Here is a 20,151-nt window from a genome sequence, read left to right on the forward strand (position 1 = left end):
GGAAACCAGCTTGGGAAATAGATTTGTTTTTCTTCTGTTTATGAAGCTGTCTGGAAAATTGATTGCCCTGGGCAAGAGGAGAGAGGGGAAGTGGGACAGAAGCAAGGGTGACATCTGGTGGGATCCTTGCAGTATTTCCAAGAAGTTCTCAGGTTCATTCACCTCCATACACTTGCCCTCAGGCTTTTCTCTGCCTAGGGGTTGTTTTCTCCAGGTGCAGGAGAAGCTCATTGCATTGGCACTCTTTGCTAAGAAAGTGCTCAGTAAGGTTGAGAAGCAGAAATGGGGATTCTGAGTGGTGGAGTTTTAGTTTGTTCCCTCACTGATAGAGACCTTGATGTTTGAGCTTTTATGTGAAAGAACTTAGAATATGTCAAGTAGTTTTGCCTCTTTTGAATGGAGCCCAAATGGACCAGCTTCTGTTGAATTCTGTTCTACAGTAAATATTTATAAATACATTTTAGGACATTTATTAAGAGTTTATATGTTCTTAAATGTATAACTCAACATCAGGGACTGTTTTCCCTTATGTGTGGACTTTTGAATGAATGCAGCGTGATTTGTTGCTGATGTTTAAGCTTTCATCATTTCAACTTCTTTCCAGGCTGCCATTTTGTTTGGAAATTATTCCCAGGTAAGGCGTGTTTAACAATTGCATTCTGTTTTTGTTCCTCAGTTCAGAAAAATACCCAGTATATCCTGGTGTTTGATGCATTTGTCATTGTGATTTGCTTGGCATCTCTTATTCTGTGCACGAGATCCATTGTTCTAGCTCTAAAGTTACGAAAGGTAAGAGTGTGTTCGAGTGTTCCCCCTCCCCTCTTGGCTTCCATCCTCAGTTTTTCGAAACAGTGGACCCCTGACTGGTCATCTTGCCCTTTCTGGAGCCCTTGACTGAATGCCTTTGAGCGATGGCCCTCCTGTGAGGCATTAGTCACCCTGCGGTGTGGGGGTGAGTGGAGGCTCCCACACGACAGGCAGGATCAGAGAATTACCCTACTTAAGCCGAGCTAACAAGCACAGGTGCACAGTGGTGACCTCGGAAGCTTTTGAATGCTAGCATAAATGAGATCCTTTTAAAATCAGGCTTATCTTAAGAACAGAGTAATAGCATGTGTGGGTTTCTTCTTTTATCTTCAAATCAGAGTTCATTTTGACAGGGAGGCATGGCAAATGGGTTATAATGAAGCATAAAATACTTAATTCTATTTTTTAAATAGTTTAAAAATTCTCCTCCGAGTTTCATTTTACCTTTTTACCCCCAGGGCTCTTGGGAATATATACTCCAGCTCTCCACAAATCTTATTCTGGTTTATGGCGTGTGTGTCTGTGCAGACTGGGGCCAGGAGGAAGAGAAAGCCATCAGAATACCATTTGTGGAGCAATAGTCTACCTTCTATTTTTCTTATTCTTGACCTTTGTCAACTTGTTTTGTAAATACTCACTTTTCTTACCTGCCCCCCAGGTCCCTTGGTATTCTGAATTTGAGGTTGGGGTCGTGGTTCTGCCAAAGTCGGGGTAGGGGACATTGGAAGCTCACACTCTGGAGCTGGACTGCCTGGGCTCCAAGCCTGGCTTAGCTTCCCTGTGCCTCCATTCCTTCCTCTGGAAGACAGGGCCAATAGTGCCTAGTTCACGGGTTGTCTGGTTGAGTGAGTTGATAACATGTGAAGTATTTGGAATGGACGGTGTGTTAGCCATTATGACAGGAGTCTGTTGGAGTTAGAGCATGAGCATTTCATGTTTGGGTTAGCTTAGCAGGCACTTGGATGCTTCTTTCTAGCTGGGGTGGATTATGGGGACAATGTGGGCCATAATCTCCAACCTGGAAGTGGATCCGGCAAGTTGGAAAAGGTAGTGATGCCGAATCATCTTACAGGCAAGAGCACTGTTTCGCGCTTGTCTTCTCCTTCTGGAGGGCAGTGTGGTTTGTAAGAAATGCTTTTTAAAATGTTTGCTGCAGAGATTTCTAAATTTCTTCCTGGAGAAGTACAAGCGACATGTGTGTAACGCCGACCAATGGGAGTTCATCAATGGGTGGTATGTCCTGGTGATTATCAGCGACCTAATGACAATAATTGGCTCCATATTGAAAATGGAAATTAAAGCAAAGGTGAGGGACAACCCATTTTAAGTCTTTTGTTCTTTCTGTTCTTCTGCACGACCTCACCTACTTTAGGATACAAAATCCTTGTGGAGACTAGTTTGATGCTCATGTGTTCTCTCTCTCACACCCGTAAAGTGGAAGCCTCCTTTGACTTGATTCCTCATGAAGGGAAAATGAGGAAGCTGATGTTCCGTGGAAGATGATATTCCTAGGAATATCCCCCCGGAAACTCGGCAGCATCTTCAGAATAGGATCTGAAGCTTGAGAAGATTGGTTGGTTGGGTGGGCTTCATTGTTTTTTTTAAGTTGCAAAAGAAGCAGCTGCCCCATGAACCAACCCTGTCAAGAGCCAGTGGTGCCCATCTGTGACCGATGGGTGCTTTGATGGATGGGGTAAGGACAGGAATATTTGAGTGCCTACTAGGTGCCTGACACTTGGTGTAACTTAGTTGATTGAATCTCAGGACTAAGTCTTGACTCCTCCTTCACCCAACTGTTCTCCCCTCCATGGTATTCTGTCAGTCAGCAAATCTTACTTTCTACCTCCTGACCACTGAAGTACCTCCCTCTGTCCATCCCGACTACTTCTGGCTTCCTTCAGGCGTCTTCCTCTCTGGCCTGCGCTGCTACAGCAGTCTCCTCAGTGGTGTCCCACCTTCAGCCTTATACCCCTCAGATCCATCCACACAGCTGTCAGAGTCATTTCTCTGGAAGTATCTATCTTGTTGTTACAATCCTTTCTGCCTCTGGGATGAAGTGGTCTCCCTTCAGCGTGAACTCCAGGGCTCTTGTCATCTGGCTCTGCCTTCCTCTCCCGCTCTAGCTCTCACTCTGCCATCAGTACTCATCTCTAGGACATCTTGCTGGCTCTCAGCACTGGACCTCTGTTCAGCCTTTGTCCACTTACCTGCAGTGCTCTCTCCTAGCCTATCCTCCAGGCCCAGCTCCGCTCTGGGGTCAAGCCCATGGGAAGCTCTTTGTGACAAGCTGGGCATTGTGTGGCGCACTGCACTTAGCGTATTAGATTAGAATTGTGTTTGAGTGTTTGTCTTCTCAACTAGACCTAGAGGTCCTTGAGAGCAGGAACTGTGTCAGCACACCATGTTCGAGCTTTCTTTCAAAAGTAGTTGAATGGTATTGTTTGATATTTAACAAACACCCTTAGTTTATATTTTTTAATGCCTACGTCAGTGGTAAGTACAATTCTACTTCAGGATATTATTTGAATGAAAAATCAGTTCAACCAATTGAAATACTACAAGGAAATGAGAAACACCTTAGGGTTTGTGTTACTATTTTCTTCTTCAGTTTAAAAACTCTTACTATCACCTATAGAGAGGCAGGCTGTCCATTCTTTTCTGGTCCATTTAAAGTGAGGTTAATAAGTTGAGTGGAGTAGAATATTTTACTCACATGTCTGTTTTACATTCCTTAGAATCTCACAAATTACGATCTGTGCAGCATTTTGCTTGGAACGTCTACACTGTTGGTCTGGGTTGGAGTCATCAGATACCTGGGTTATTTCCAAGCATATAATGTAAGCATGTGGCATGGGGTAGGACCACTGGGATTGGGATTCATTTCTCCTTTGGGGTCTAGTAAGCCACTTTTTAATTTCCCCCTTTCTGTTGATTTTTTTCAGGTGCTCATTTTAACAATGCAAGCCTCATTGCCAAAAGTTCTACGCTTCTGCGCGTGTGCAGGAATGATCTATCTGGGTTACACGTTCTGTGGCTGGATTGTCTTAGGACCATACCATGACAAGGTGTGTAGCACTAATTCTTCCTTCCACACATCAGGCACTCGAGACCCTTAAAGGTGGGCTTCCAGCACTTACCTTACTCCCCCTTTTCTCCAGCATGTACCCCTGATGTCAGTAAGCACCTATCTTCGCATCGGTTTTTTCTTTTCCTTTTCGGCATGTTAAAGTGACTTCAGGATATTGAAATGAGAACTGCAAGAGAATAGAGAGCATATTTCACAGTCTGGGATGGCTTACGGGGTCACATATTAACCCAACCAATCATCAAATAAGAAACCTTTGGACATGAGATCACTATAATAAAAATGAAAATTAAATGAGGAAAATTAGTAGAAAATCTTTCTAACTTAAAGTATTAGGGTTTTCATCCAAATTAATTGAGGAGAATGAAGGTGGACAGAGACTTCCCAGAATGACCATGTCAGGTTTATGATAAAAATGATAACACATCTTGTCTTTGTAGGAAGTTTTGATTAGTGTCATCTTAGTGCCTTATTAAAGATCAGTATCTGAATTAGAAACTATTACTGGGCTTCAGTCAGCATCGTAATCTCAGGGACCTCAAAGTTACGTTCAGATGTTCTTGCTTTAAAATGATAAATTTGACTGAAAGATACACCAGGAAATGAAACTAGGTAGGCCTTATTTTCAAACCGAAAAAAGGCAAAAGGAATTATTTTATCTTATAGTTTTTCTTCCGTGGGCCTCTGGCAGTTGGAACAACAGAAACAACAAAAATTAAAATAATAGCAGCTAACTCTTGATGCTTGTGGGTTGGGCGAAGCACTTCTCTCGTCTCTCTCATTTAGTCTTCTCTGCAGCCCAGGGTACTGATATCTTGGCTTAGATGCTCTGCAAGGAGAAAAGAGGTAAAAATGCAAAGGACTGAACTGAAGCTTGTGTAACAGCTCAGCCTTCAGTTTGACCTTGATAGTTGCATTAAACAAAACATGTGATCAAATCTGGCTTACAATCCATTCACAAAAAGTGAGCAATCCACAAAGCTCAAACTTTCTGTGTTGTCCAACTGAAATAAATCCTAGTAACTTAGCACACACTCAGGCTTTCTCCTCGTGAAGTGTTATGTCTAATATGCCCAAAGAGAACTACTGTTTTCCTATTTGAGAAACTGTATAATTAGCAAAGTGACAATTTCTGGGTTAATAATAAATCTCGGTAATCTTATTGCGCTTCCAATTCCATGCCACTGCTTTAAAGATAACTCATGAGTAAAAATTGTTCTTTGATATGATCTCTCTGATCTGGAGAACTTCCTGTCTTGGTGCCCAGGAAAATCGACGTTTTTCTTCCTTACGTGCCTCATGCTCTGACTGCTTCTCCACATTTTTGTCACTAGAGGGCAGTGTTGCACTGTGCTGAATAAATACTGAGGCTGAGGATTTGAGCTTTAATTCCCTGGCTCAAGGCCTCAGGATAAGTGGTTCTATCTCCTTTGCCCTCTCCCATTATTATTCTGCAAGATGCTTGGGTAATACTGCTTGAATTTTACTAAAATAGCTACCATTCCCAAGTGCTGTGTGCTGGATTGGTACGGTGCTCAAGTTCTTCACCTCACTTGCTGCGTTAACCTTCCCGGTAGCCCTGTGGGGAAATATTACTATCCTTTTACAGCAAATATCGGTCTTAATATGTCAGCTAATTTTCCTGAGGTGACAGAGCTAGTAAATGGCAGAGATAGTATTCACACGCAGGTCTGCCTGACCCCAATACACAGGCTTTGACCAGCACCCTGTAGGGCTCCTCTTGGTGTTATCTAAGGCAGACCTTACAAAAGAGCATTTAGTTTGACCCAAGAATAGATCTTCTGTGAGACGACAGCCATGAGTCAGTCTTATTTCTCTCAACGTGTGTCAAGGTTGCCTTGTGCAAAATGATGTTATTGGCTTTGTGAGTCTGACTGCATTTTTATATATTCAGGTCTGTCCTTTTAAAGGATCCGGTGAGAGTAGGATGTTCTGGACCGGCACTGTCCAGTGAAAATATGAGAGCTATGGATGGGAGCCACGTGTGTACCTTAAAATTTCCTAGTGGCCACATTAAAAAAATTAAAGAAACAGATGAAATTGATTTTAATATATGTTTTATTTAACACAATGTATCCAAAATATTACTTCAGCATGTACTCAGTATAAAACATTGAGATATTTTACATTCTGTGTTTTTTGATACTAAGTCTGAAATCTGGTGTGTATTTTCTCCTGACAGTGCATCTCAGTTGGGACTGGCTACATATCAAATGCTCAGGAATCACTTGTGGCTAGTGGCTACCATCTGGAACGCTGGACCTCTAACCTTGTATCTCTCACTTAGCGTAGCGTTCCGTTTCTCCCTTGGTGGAGCAGAGGGGTAAGGGCTATCTCCAGGGTTGCCTAGCAAGCCTGTTTATGGCATCTATTTCCCATCTCTGGCCAGGCTCATATATTGGGGAAATGCAGAGTTGAGTTAGTTCAGTGAATGCACTAGTCACTGGACAGAGAAAACCTTTCATGTGGTGCTGGACTTTTGTGCTTTCCTTCTCCATATTGCTGCTTCTTTGAGTCTGAAGTTAGAAATGTTTACTGCCCCTGCACCCCTCCCCCCAAATGAATCCAGACTCCTAGAATTTTCAGGTTCTGCCAGTCACTGTCTGTTGAATCAGAGAACCTGCAGTATTACCTGAAGCCTTGAAAAGCTGAGCACCACAGCAAGCATATTCCAGGATTTCTAGAATCACAGTAACCTTGGGTGCAGAAGCCAGCTCTTTCTTTAAACAAACACTCTAAAGAGGAGGTATCAGGCAAACTAGAATTTTACCCTGCTGTTTGCAGCAAGAGTCCCACATTAGAGCTTCCTGTTTTCCTGTTGGACATCAGATTTTAGTAGTTCAACTGAAGAGAGTAAAGATACAAGACGTGTCCCGCCGATGTGGATTCCAGCGCTAATGGACGTTGGCACAACGCCCTCTCAAATGTCTGGGCGCAGAGACTGCTGATGTTTCATAATTCAAGATGAGGTTTGGAAGAACATTACTTTAATGTGACTTTTACATTTTCAGAGGACTTCTTTACTGTGAGGAATAAATCATGGTCTTGCATCGTGCCCATTTTTCAAACGAGAAAACCAAGACGTTGAAAAATTGCTGGACTTTGCTAAAAAGCTCAGCAGAACCTGCATCACGTCTTCGTGCTCCCGAGGCCTCTAGTTTTAGCCCAGCACCTCTCTTATTCAGAAGGACGTTTAGCCAGTTAACCCATTTTACCTGGATGTTGTGTGGGGTTGTTAGCACCAGCTCTTGAAGCAAATTTTTTTGTCATTCTCGGACATAAGCCACTGCAGGTTATGTTTTCATTCCAGTGAAAGTTCTTTTTGGCTTGATCACAAAATTATTTGTGGAACCTACAGGAGCTCTTTATGGAAATACCCATTTAATATTTTTTAAATGTCTCCTGTGCACCAAACGTTGTCGGCTTCTTCTGGACCAAGTTCTTGGAGGGCAGTGATTATGGCTTATTGCTCTTTGCAACCCCTGTGTCCAGCGTGGTGCATAGAACATGGTAGGGGCTCATCAAGTTTGGTGAATGAATAAGAAACAGAGAGAGAGCAGTACCTGCTTTCCAGGGGCTTGTGAGCCCATGAGAACCAAAGCAATTCCCCATGAATGCAGTCCTTGTAGGCTGGAGGCACATTAGGACCTTATTTCTCCTTATCTTCGATGTTTTTAAAGTTCACTTCTCCTGTGGGTTTTGGCCACTGAAACTGACTCTGATTTGGAGCCACTTCTTGTACAAAACGAGAGGGTGTGTACCAGTCACTTACCTTATTGGGTCTCTGCCTTATCTTTTCGGTGGGTTGAAGTCAATCTCTCATGTATAGAGGAGAGGGCGGTATGATGGTTGTGAATAACATTCATGTTGAGACAGGTATTGTGTCTGGACTGGTCCTAAGTCACTGCACCAGAAACTAAGGAATGAGTTTGATATGTATGGACCAACTGGCTGTTTGCAGTTCTGGAACCTGAAGCACAGACCATTAGGGGTTCTTAAAACCAAAAAGGGAATTGGCCAGTTTCCAAAAGAAACTAGGAGAAATATGAATTATTAATGGTACTGTCAGAGTTGTAATTGATGTCCACAGAACCCCAGTTTTAACCTCATTGTCTTATGGCTAGTGGAGAGGATGGGAAATACTTACTGAGAACTACTTGTCTTACTGCTAAATAATCTGCATATTGTTAAGTGATTTGCTCAACTAGATGTTCCTCCAGGTCTCTGTGGAGTGCAGCTTTGGTCCAGCTCTTCTGAGTCATTGCTGATGCAGCAAAGGCACGGGCACGCTCCTTGCCTGGGGGATGTTTGTGCACTCTCCTTTGGTTACAGACTACCCCGTGCATCCAGCCATGGAGCAGGCAGGGTAGGACATGGTGTTTGCTATCTCGTTGGGGTATGGAGAAGTGTGTGTGAAACTAATTAGAAGACGATCCAGTAGTTTCCTCTGTGGTTCTTACGGACACAGAGAACAGAGAAGAAACTAGAGCTGCCAGGGCAGTCTGTCTCGAAGTAGACTTTGAAATAGCCCTTCAATGTTGGCTTGATTGGACAGAGAAGAAGAAGAAATACTTGGTGAAGAGAATAAATCCCAGGAGGAAAAGGTGGAGAAATGGGCCTGGTGGTGTGGGAGGAGACACGCACAGGATGTTAATTTTAACAATGAGGAGACAGAATGAGGCCGTGTAAGAGAGGAACTTATCCCAACCTTCTTGGTTTGGATTTTTACTTTGCATCCAGACTTTGTATATTCTTAGGCAAGAGAAATGACCTGAAGGCTATATTCTATGAAGTTTAGACTTTGCTGCAGCTGAGGCTGGACAGTAGAGTTTGCTGTGAAGACTGCCTTGGAGGTTTCTGTAGTAATCCAGACATAAGTGTTGACAAGTGAGTCACAAGTGGAGTGTAAGTGAGTGGATCAGAGAAACATCATAGGAATAGACAGACAGACCTTAGAAGACCAAAGAGAGCGGAAGATTAATCAACTCAACACATAGTTTGAAGTACTTGATTATTTTGGAGTAAATGTTTCTTTGGTAGGAGATTGAAATCACTGTTGGAAATAGGGAAATTTGGAAGGAAAGCTGATTTTCAGGGTGAGGGTGGTGGGAGGTTTTATTTTGTTGCATGTGAATTAGTAGCATGACTTCCAAGTGGAGATGTCCCACAGACATTCATCAGGGACTTGGCCATCCTCAAAGCCACACTGACTAAGTGGACATACAGCCCCCACTGCTAAGGACAGAATTTGGTTCAAAAATATACAGTACCTGTTCTATCTGTGTTTCTGAAAACTGTATTGTCTTTTGCCTATTAGGTCATTGCTGTTCTTTAGATAGAAGTGTTTCACTTTCATCTAGTGTTTAACCCTCTGGCCCTAGAGATATTAGTTTAGTAAGCACCTGCTGTTTGTTTTTGGTTGATATGGCAGGAATTTGTCAACCACTTAAGCCAGGAAGGCTGGGTAAGTGGTTGACTCAAGTGGTGTTCCACTCTGGCCTCTGCTCGGCTTCTGACCCCCACATGGACGCCTCCAACCGACTCTCTCATATCAACGCTTCTGCCCAGCACCTCAAATTCGCCTCATCTGTAACTGAGTCCATTATCAGTCGCTTCTCTTTGTCCCCTCCCAGGCTTATTCTCTCCTCAGTCTCCTCCTTTTCCCCATCTCACCTGGACTCCTTGCGATCCTGGACTCCTGCGCTCACCTCTCACTAACATCCCTGCCCCTGGGTTTTGCCCTTCTAGATCTTCCGCATGCCATGGTTACCTTTTAGAAACACATGGTTGCCTTTTAGAAACATCATGTCACTCTTCTGCCTGAAATTTTTTACTAGTTTCCAGTTATGGCCTGTATTAATGTGAAGTGTGTAGAAGACCAAACAAGGCCCTTTACAGCGTGGCACAGACACGCCTCTCTAGCCACTTCTGAGGCTCAGCACCCATGTTCACTGAGCGCATCCTTCCTTTCTCCTTTCACCGGTGAACTGCTCAGCCTTCAGGCCCTAGCTCTGCTGGTCACTTGTCTTATACAGCCCACCCCAGCTCTACTGGGTGTTACTATATATCTTGGTTGTGGCCTGTCCACTATTAGCTTCCTCCCTAGAAGGCAGCAGCTGTGATCATTCATCCTTCAGCACTTTCCCACCTCTGGTAATCTTTAGTTTTTAATGTGCCAAAATTACCCAGACCAGTAGTTGGAAAGTCTACAGTGAAACCATTTGTTTAGCATTTCTCAGGCCCATACTGTGTCTCAGGCACGTCCATATTTGCTCGTGTTGAAGACAACAGGTACAGGTCTTTCAGAAAGCGGTTGGCAGATTGTAGCCTTAAAAATGTTAATCGCTTAGACCCCATAACAGGAAAAAACTGCTTAGAAATGTTGAGTACATTGTTCTTTATAATAGCAAACATTTTTGGGATGTGCAGTGACAGGGAAATAGTTAAATTTGACATTTCCAAGGAATGGTCCGTTGGATGACAAATGCTCTCCAAGTATGAATAACGTCAGACGATGTTAAGTAGAAAAAAAATCAGGATCCAAAATTGTTAGATGATATGACCACAAATATATAAAACATGCAAAGGAAAAAACAGAAATAAGAGGCTGTCTTTGTGAGTGTGGGGGGGTAGTTTTGAATGATGTTTTCCTACTTCTTGTGGTATTCTAGCTGTTTTGAAATGAATGTTACTCATAATAATGACAACAGCAACGACTCCAACGAAACAAGCTAACTAGGTACTTCTCTGCTTTGTAGGATACTATCCCGCAAACACTACCTTTTGCTTTCCTCCCGCAGTTTGAAGATCTGGACACAGTTGCTGAGTGTCTGTTCTCTCTGGTCAACGGTGATGACATGTTTGCAACCTTCGCCCAAATCCAGAAGAAGAGCATCTTGGTGTGGCTCTTCAGTCGCCTGTATTTATATTCCTTCATCAGTCTCTTTATATATATGATTCTCAGCCTTTTCATTGCACTTATTACAGATTCTTATGACACCATTAAGGTAACTAATTATCAATATTTGCTGCCCCCAAAATACTGCAAATTCTGTACAGATTGGAACATAGGAAAATGCTACAGTCTTTATTTACTTAAAATGCTACAGTTTTACTTAGATTTTCAGGTTTTGTAGAAAAGGAACTGTTCAGATGCTGGAGGTTAGTTTTAAATGTGCATTTAGGACATTGCCCCTGGCACCCGGATGAGGGTGGGTTGGTTTGGAGGTGTGGTGGGAAAGAGAAAGGCACTGGGTAAGAATGGGCTGAGTCTGGTAAATCAAGTAGTTGGGCTCTGTGTCTCAGCACTCTCAGGTGCACCTGCTGTCCTGGGACTTGGGCTTTGAGTAGTCAGCTTCCGTGGTAAGGGGGACCGCCATCTTGACAACTGTCCAGGTGCTGGCCTACACCCCTACACCCTGGGTGCTACAGCCACTTGCGTGGTGCAGATTTCCTTTACATTGTGAAAGCTAAGGCTTTTGTGGCTGTTGAGCTTCCTACCTGTCCAAGCCACCTGATGCGTCCTGTATCCTTTCAGACTGGGTCCATTTAACTCATTTGTGGCTCGAAGGAAGCTCGGCTGTCTCAGGTGGTGATCTCCCCACAGCACACGGTCATGCTTGGAAAATCCTGTTCCAGGGCCAGTGTCTGAGCGGCCAGGGGTGCCATGTCTGTGCCTTGGGGTGTTGTCCCCTTCTTGAGCCATTCTCAGACTAACTCAGAAGAAGCCAGTCCTTTGGGAGTACTCCTGAACACCTTTTGTGTGTTGGGGGAGATTAGTGTTCATGTGGGCTGGGCATGGAGAGAGGCTCCACACTCCTGCCGGTGGGTTCCTGGCTCTGACGTGGCAGTGTCCCTGTGAGTGGGCCGTGCCTCGGTGATGTGGTGGATGACCTCACTAAGTGTGAGGCGAGGGGTCTCAGGGTCTTTGTGTCTGCTTGGAAGAACCTACTGCCTCTGCCGACTAAGTGACCAATTTCTATAAAAGTAGAGGAAATAGAGATTACTTCCAGGCAGATTCCACATTGGCAGTGTGGGGAAGGAGAGGTCTTACCTGGTCTTGCAATGAGCATTAAAACTTCAGACTTTTGACGATTTCCTTCATTGCCCTGATTAACATGCCTCTCTCCTTCCCCACCCTGGCTTTCTTTCAGCATTTTCCTTTGGATTGTTCTCCGTTCCCATGGTGGCCCTGGCTTGGCCTTCTGGGACTGACAGATTGATTCATCATTGTTAATATTGGTTCTTGGACCTGAGCTAGCAATGTGGGAGGTTTTATATTAGTAAAGGTGGGTTTGGTTTGTTGACTAAAGGAACATTTTCTCATGCTCTATAAGTAAGGTAACAACACTGTGTACTTTTTAAAGAAATACCAACAGAATGGGTTTCCTGACACGGATCTTCAGGAATTCCTGAAGGACTGCAGTAGCAAAGAAAAATGCCAGAAAGAGTCCTCGGCCTTCCTGTCCTGCATCTGCTGTCTGAGGAGGTCAGTATTGTGTTTGCTCAGGTCTCCATGCTCCCGAGAGGAGCTGCTCTGCTGCCTTAACAAAGAGTCCATCCAAGGTTAACACTGCACTCCGCAATCAGCTTATTGTGGGAAATAATTCATCTTTCCTTTCTTTCCTTCCACTTTAAAATTGGCTTAGAAATGAATAGTTTCTTATAACACATGGTAGAAAGCCACATGACATGGTTGAAATCTCTTGGGAATATTAGGAGACTCTTATGAGAAGGCATGACTTATGCCCCAAAAGCCAAGAGGGTGAGCTCTTAGGCAGCCAAAGTAACAGGTCAAAGCTCTTGTTTTTAGAAGTGGAGCTCTGGCAATGCCACAGGTATTTTCCCTTTTCACAACGTGTGGTACAGATAGCTTTGCCCGAGCAAAGCAGGAAACTGGCTCAAGAGGAGGCTGTCCGTGTCCTGTGTTGGAAACATGCAACAGAAGCTCTTGACTGACCAGCTGTGCTTTGCTTGCTATTTGTCAGGACACCTATGAAAATGGCCTTGACCTCAGTGGCAAAGCCTCCACCTAGTGATTTGCGGACTAGAATGGGGGTCGGATGACAATAGTTTTGTTAATTGTACCCTTGTCTGTTTTCATCTGAAGTTAGGGGTTGTTAACTCAAAGTATCCCCTACTCATGTTTTTTGAGAAGAATTCTCTAAACTAGATTCCTGAAAGAAGAGGGAAGAACATAATTGCTACTTAAAACCACAGGATGTATTTTCCGTTAATCAATTCATTCCGCATCTTGGGATTTGAAGTGATATGACTGAGCATTTCCAAAGAATGTCTGGTAAATATGAAATGAGGTCTTCTGAGAAAAGTTAAGTTTTTCAAATCACATTTCATCCTCTCAGAGCGTTAAATTGTTGCCATGGAGGCTGGGATAAAGGGAAATTAATTTGCTTAATAGGCAGCTGCCTCCTAAGAGGCACCTTGTATAAGGAAAGTCTCTCATCATTGCTTGTCAAATATGTAGTTAACTGTAAAGAAAAAATATTCCTCAAAGAATGTAGTTGCGAATTCTGGAAAGTAACGCATAGGTTTTTGGTGTTTGATTTTTGGACCTTGGTTAGCACCGCAACAAGCCCCAGGAAGTTGTTAAATGTTTTCTTGCGCAGCCATATGGAACGAGTGAAAGATTTAAGGGGTGGACTAGAAGACTAATTGTTGAGATTGGGTCTGAGTGGTGAGAAGAAAGGAGCAACATCAGCAGATCGTTGGCCAGAAGGTCCACTAAGGGTGGTCAGGAAGATGCCTGGTTCGCAGGGGGATCTGCCCATCAAGAGGAATGAAAGCATTAAATGGAACGAGAAAGTCCACCAAGGAAACCAACTGAAGAACTAAGATGTTGAAAGTTTGGGGAAAAAAAGGGTATCAAAAAATAAAACCAGAAATGGCTGTTACCAAACAAGGTCATGGGTGAAGTTAGCGAGAGTAGTTTTAGTTGAACAGTCAGATCAAAAAGAGCCAGGATCCCAGGGGGGTTTCGATAGACTCTGCAGATATAAACCCGTTCTATAGCGTATTCCTGTTCCATCCCAAAGATTTTTAAATTATTGTTCTCCTTTCTCTTTCCTCCTCTCCCTTTCTATTACAGGAAAGGAAGTGATGACCACTTGATACTTATTAACTAAAGTCCTTCTGCTAAAGATAACCAAGTTTCAAGCCTCCTTATCCAGTGACAATGCAGAGGAATCCCAGACAGCTTGGACCAGCACTTCCAAAAATACTGACTTATTTCATTGTGGAGTGGGAAAGAGAACGGACTGTCAGCTGGCTACCACCACTGAAGTTCCACAGGTCCTTTTTATAAACTTGGATGGTGAAGAATAGACCACAGACCATGACCGGGCATCAGTGCAACAGAGCAGTGATAATGGAATTCTGTCTAAGTCTTTTAATTTATGACATCGTAGTGTTGGGTTGGAAAAAATCACATTTCAGAGTGTGCAAAACAGTGAAGTTTAAAGCTGTGTATTTAAAGATTTGTGTTTATCATCAAATAAGGGTTTGTTTTAGAAGGGATTCTTGGGTTAGAAGACGTTTGTTAATTCATGGTCTCCACAGAAATGCAGTTGCTTGCAATACCAAATTAGACACTCCAAGCTGGAGAACTGTTAAGCCATTTAAAGATCGCACTTAAAACAACAAAAAGACCTCTGGCAGTAGACATCTCTGGGCCTGTTTTCCTGTGGTTTTCTTCTTCAGCGTGATATGAAACAACTGTTGGCATTGTCGGTGGGACGAAGGGGAAACAGGGTCATGTGGATACCTCGTCACTTGCGCTGGTTGATTGTACACACGACAGGTGGAAGGAAGCTTAGCCGTGGTCACTCGTTTTAACAATTGAACTCCACTGTGGTGGGGACTTGCCCTTGTCAAGCAAGGAAAGATGGTTTTTTTTTCCCCAAATAAATTTATTTTTATCATACCATATGGAACTACTATTATTTTTTTAAAATGTCATCTCTCTTAACATCTACCTAATGAAGAATTCACATCACATTTCTATTAACTATCTGGTCTCCAAGGGGGTTTTCTCACTTTCTTAAAAACAGTAGAGGAGAGGTGGGGGCTAGTATATAGACATTATTCAATAAATATTGGTGACGATGACTACAGAGATTACGATCACTGCATGCATAGATTTATTTCATACTTGAGCTGTCTCAGGGATCAACTATTTTAAATTTATTGATGAAGAGTAGAATTTGAATTAAGCGCGACCCTCATCCTGGGACTCTCCTTTTTTTCCCCTGCCTCTCCTGGCCACACCCCTGCCAGATTTTCCTTCTTCTGCCCCCCTCTTCTCACCTTTTCTTCACACTATCTTCGTGTGCTCACACCAAGTCTAGGCCAGGAAGCTCATCCAGTTAATACCATTAAAGTTTGTAGGTGATTCATGTCTACACACAGAATACTTTGCTAAAATTCTCATTTTAGTTACCTTTTTTCTTACAAAAAATGTCAAGAGTTATATTTGACTTTTAAACTAAGGACCATGTAACTGGCGTTTCTGGGGTCAGTGGGATGAGTCCAGAATCGCGTGCAGTGACAGCACTTACTCACTTCTGCGGGTACCCCAACGCTTAGCTTGTCTCTGAACAGAATGGCCCTCACGGTCTTTTGCGTATCTGTGGCTGTGACTGGCGTTTTAATAGAGGAGTCATGACAGTCTCATGCTCATGTGTTTTTTTCATTGGCTTTCATGTTTCTTTTTATTAAATACTTTTCCTTCCAGCTGGATAAAACACCTTCAGGAAGAACAATCTTTTTTCAAGGTCACCCTGAATCTGTGGAAACATTGTTTTCTCTCTTTTTAACAATTTTAAATGATTGTCGCTTTACCAACTGTACTGTCTGTTTAGATTTTATTGAACAATGTTGTTCTCATAACTCTGCTAATAGACACACCTGGGACAAACCATGTTCTCTCCTACCCAGGCCTCCCCTTGGAGAGTTGCCTGTGAAAGTTAGGAGACACGTTCTTCCTGTGCTGGCTTCATTCTGGGATCCCCAACTCTTGTAGAATGTGAGTCCTTGGCTTGTAGTGACAGCCTCAAAGCCAGATGCAGCATCCTTGAGCTTGTTGCCTTGAGGTGGTAGAAAGAGCATGGATGTGGGAGCCAGCTAGACAGACCTGAGATAAAATCGCAGCTCACCCTGTGGCTGTGTGGCCCTGAGCGAGTGACTTTCTGCTTCTCAGTGATGATTAGGAGCCTCAACAAACTCTGGGGTTGGCATTTAAGTCAGCGACCTCATGCAAAGCTGGCATTGGAATGAAACCTGAGCCGTTCTTTCCTTTCAGTTCTCTGCCATGTTAGTATGTAGGTTTCATGGGAATAGTGAAGATGTTAAGACGTGTAATCTGCAGCCCATCAGCCTGGGCTCCTGTCATCCTCCTACTGACTGAGTCTCCTTGGACAGGTCACACCAGGCCTCGATTTCCTCATCTGTAAAATGGGGATTGTGAGGATTAAATGTCAGGACATAAAGTGAGTAGAACAGGGCATGAGCCACAAGTGCTCAGTGACTGTTAGATCTTCCAAAAGCTTTTCTTGCATGGTCTACAAATGTATAAATCTATTCTCCTGGGCGGGCCAAGAAGATCTTTATTTTGTAGTGAGCTAACACACACTTTCAGTGGACTCTGTGCTGATTAGGACTTTCAGTGTGCAAATGTTGCACATCCAGCCCAGTCCTGGAGGCAAGGATCATTTCAGCCAAGAGAAGCTCACACTTAGCTATGGAGGAGTGGTGTGGATGGCAGCAGCCTTTGCCCTGCTGTTAGGGCAAAGACATCAGCCCTGAAGGGAGGGTTAAGGTCCCCAGGGGGCACTGTCACAAACCCCCAGTCCTTCACCCTGGGTGAGACCCTCCATCCTCTGCTAGGAGCCTGCTACCTTAACCAAATTTGTCAGAATGTGTGAAATATGGCTCAGCTTGCTTTCTACTGATTCGTGTTTTTTTTTTTGCTGAGGAAGATTAGCCCTGAGCTAACATCTGTTGTCAATCTGCCTCTTTTTTTGCTCGAGGAAGATTAGCCCTCAGCTAACATCTGCACCAGTCTTCCTCCAGTTTATATGTGGGTCACCACCACAGCATAGCTGACAAGTGGTGTAGGTCCGTGCCCCAGATCTGAACCTGCGAACCTGGGCCGCTGAAGCGGAGCACCCAACTTAACCACTACACCACGGGGCCTCTTGCTGATCTAAGGTGGTAAATGCAAAAGTGTGAGAGACAGTGTTTAGGAAAAGCTCTTGTTGAGATTCCAGTCACCGCCCTTCAACCCCTGCTGAGGACCCATTTCATAACAATGGTGGCAGGGGTGCCTGACCCAGTAGAGGCCTAGAATCAGCTTCTCAAGGTTTACAAAAGCACAGCAGCCCAGCCTTTTCATCCAGAGCCAAATAGCTGATCACCATCCCTGTGAAAATACCCCAGCACTGTCGGTGTGTCCAGGGGCCCCAGAGTCTTTGGGGAAGTCTGTTCAATGAGCTGCTGCAGTGGTCATAGCCTGGATTGCTCCTGTCAATATAAAGAGCTGTGATGGTTAGAGATCCAGTTCCAGATATCCAAACAATTCACCTGTGGCCCCCATTTATTCCAGTGACTCTGAACAACTAGACCCCCTTTTACTTCTAATCAGTTCCACCTTTACTTTCACGTAACTTGAGCAAATTTCATTGTGCTATTCCTGACTTGAAGTTTGAACATTTCTACCACTGTAACGCAATGACGCTGTCTTTCTCTGCCAAACATCTAGATTTCGCGCTACTTGTAAAACACTCAGGAAAGGGGTGGTTGAGGACCTCACAGATGAAACCCCGAGCACAATGTTCAGATCTTGGACACTTTAGAAAGGATGGTGAGCAGTAGGCACAGGATTAGGAAGGAGCAAGTGCTGAACGCCTCTGCTTTCCCTTTTTGTTCCCCTTGAGATGCTCTGGGCTCTGCATCTTGATGATTACAGCTTTGTGGTGTGTGAGCTGTGCATTTGCAAAGGCCCCCACGCGTGGTTTAATGCTCTGCCTTCACAGTCTTGCAATTTTCAGTATTTTTTGACGCAGGGGCCCCACAAGTGATATATCAAATTCTGATGACAGGACTGTGTAACTCAGTCATTAAATCATGGCCTTTTAGGAAGAGGCTAGGAACCCAGCATTGTACTTTTTCTTCAAAACAATTTAGATGTAATAAAAGGAAAGAGCGAACCTAAGTAGGAATGGCTTTTTAACAGACATTTGTTTGCACCACTTTTCTCAATCTGTTCTCTCAGATAAGTGGCTGTGGGGCTGCTGCTTCTCTCACAAAGATGGAGATTAAACTTCAGTGGTTGGTGATAGTGGTCAATGTCGTATCCATGTCGCCCTGGGAGGTCGATGCTGGGCTGCTCGCCTTTTTCCCCACGCCCCATCCTCCATCGATGAAGAGCCTTATTTTTGACATTTTGTTTCACGTTTTTCCCTTGATAGAGAATCAGCTTAGGGTGGTTCATCTTCTAAACCCAAACATGTTTGCCCAGTTACCATATGACCTCTGGCCTTGCTCAGCAAAGTCCTTTGGAACCTGCTTCAGACACTGGACATTCAGATACTCTCTCCAAGCTCTTTGCAGCCATTTGCTTTTAGAATGGAGGGCCTATCTTTGAATGGGAAGCTGGAGAATTGTTACACATGCTGTGTATTGGAGAAAATAACATATTGGCACTGGGAAGTCTTAAAGATGAACCAAATCTCAAAATAGACACTCAAGTTGTTAGGGAAAACAATACAACTCAGGGCTGTTCCACCATGGGCTCATTTATAGCAAATGCTGCTGCAAACCAGTAGGTAAAAATGATGGCAAATGTTTCTCTTCCATCTGCCTCTGCCAGAGAACCAGGGAGTGAATGAGAAGCTAAATGAGTTCCATACAAACATTTCCACCCAACCTTACATAACAAGGACAACAAAACTCTGACTTCTTAAAGACCTCTGGGAGCTATTGGCTGTGGTGAATGGGAGAGACAATTTATTAGCATGATGTATGTTTCTTAGTTTCTAATGATACATAAATTATCCCATGAGCCATGATACATATGGTTTAAAGAGAATGTTAAATGAAAGTAATTTTTTTTCTAGCAACACTAATTGCCTAGCAGCAGTAGATTACTCATCCCCCGCTGCCTGTGGGCTGTGGTCATTACTGTCTCCTTGAGGTCGAGCAGATGTCCCCCAAGAGGAATGTTTGCTCTGACAAAGTGAATTTACATCCTCACTTGTGAGCCTGCCATGCTCGGTCTGCAGAAGGAGAGGGTATTAACAATGCCCGTCGGACCTCGCACCATGCGTTTGTGCCCTCCTGCATGTGTTATCTGTGATAACAGGACGGTGAGTAGGGTTATAGCTCTTAGTTGCCTTTGGGGAAAAATCAAGGAGCTGCTGTCAATATTTAATCTTTTCCAGCTGGGGCATTTGAAAGGTAGACTTAGCTAATAAGCGTCGGAGTTTCCTAGATGACAAGTTAAGCAAGGGAAGTGATAAGCACCACTAATTTGGGGAGACACTAGGTAGAGACATGATGTGTAGATGGAAAATGGTGATGCTATTAAAGCCCATTAATTCAACACATATTTGTCGATTTCCTAAGGACTAAGGACACAAGGAATGAATGACATGGTCCCTTCCCTCAAGAAGTTTGGTGTCTAGTGGGGGAGGCAACCACATACAAAGCAAGGATAAGTCAAGGTCACCCAAGGTACTATGTGAGAGCAGAATGGCTGTAGCTCCTGCCTGCCCGAAGTGTAAATTAAGACCTCTTGAGAAGAACCAGACGATGCTAGAACTGAAACTTGAGTAATACATTGTATGTGACTAGATGGCCACGGTGTGAGGTGGGGTTTCTGGATCAAGGGAATAGTATGGCAAAGACTTGGACATCTGAGAGAGAACCCAGCCAGTTAGAAAAACTATGTTTTGGAGTGGTCAGAATGTAGGTTATATATTGGGGGAAATGTTAGAAGACGAGACTAGGGAAGTGACAAGGCCACAAGGACTGTGATTGCCACGAGAGGGATTTAGACCTGGGAGCTACATGACCAGAAGAGGCAGAACTATGAAGGATGGATGGGGGTGGAGTGAGATAAGCAGGGGAATTAATTACAAAGCCGCTGCAATCATCCAGATTAAAGAAAAGAAAAAAAAGTGATGCTATTACCCTGTAATTAAACACAATAACAAACACAACGA

At 43.7% G+C, this 20,151-nt stretch overlaps 1 protein-coding gene across 10 annotated transcripts in view; it reads left to right on the plus strand.

Moving 5' to 3' along the window:
- The window catches only part of MCOLN2 (mucolipin TRP cation channel 2), a 49,523-nt gene extending 34,668 nt beyond the window's left edge, over positions 1-14,855 (plus strand). For 5 of the 10 annotated variants that reach the window (XM_008538177.2, XM_008538176.2, XM_008538181.2 and 2 more), the window contains exons 8-14: positions 677-789; positions 1,964-2,113; positions 3,543-3,644; positions 3,750-3,872; positions 10,714-10,920; positions 12,280-12,401; positions 14,019-14,855. In XM_008538177.2, the coding sequence (XP_008536399.2) occupies positions 677-789; positions 1,964-2,113; positions 3,543-3,644; positions 3,750-3,872; positions 10,714-10,920; positions 12,280-12,401; positions 14,019-14,055 (854 nt within the window). In that variant the 3' untranslated portion in view covers positions 14,056-14,855. The remainder of the gene's footprint in view (positions 1-676; positions 790-1,963; positions 2,114-3,542; positions 3,645-3,749; positions 3,873-10,713; positions 10,921-12,279; positions 12,402-14,018) is intronic. The other 5 variants (XM_070592761.1, XM_008538179.2, XM_070592762.1 and 2 more) reach the window with 1 other exon arrangement.
- Positions 14,856-20,151: the final 5,296 nt, after the last annotated feature.

Source organism: Equus przewalskii, chromosome 24 (assembly GCF_037783145.1).
Source record: "Equus przewalskii isolate Varuska chromosome 24, EquPr2, whole genome shotgun sequence".
Taxonomy (NCBI): domain Eukaryota; kingdom Metazoa; phylum Chordata; class Mammalia; order Perissodactyla; family Equidae; genus Equus; species Equus przewalskii.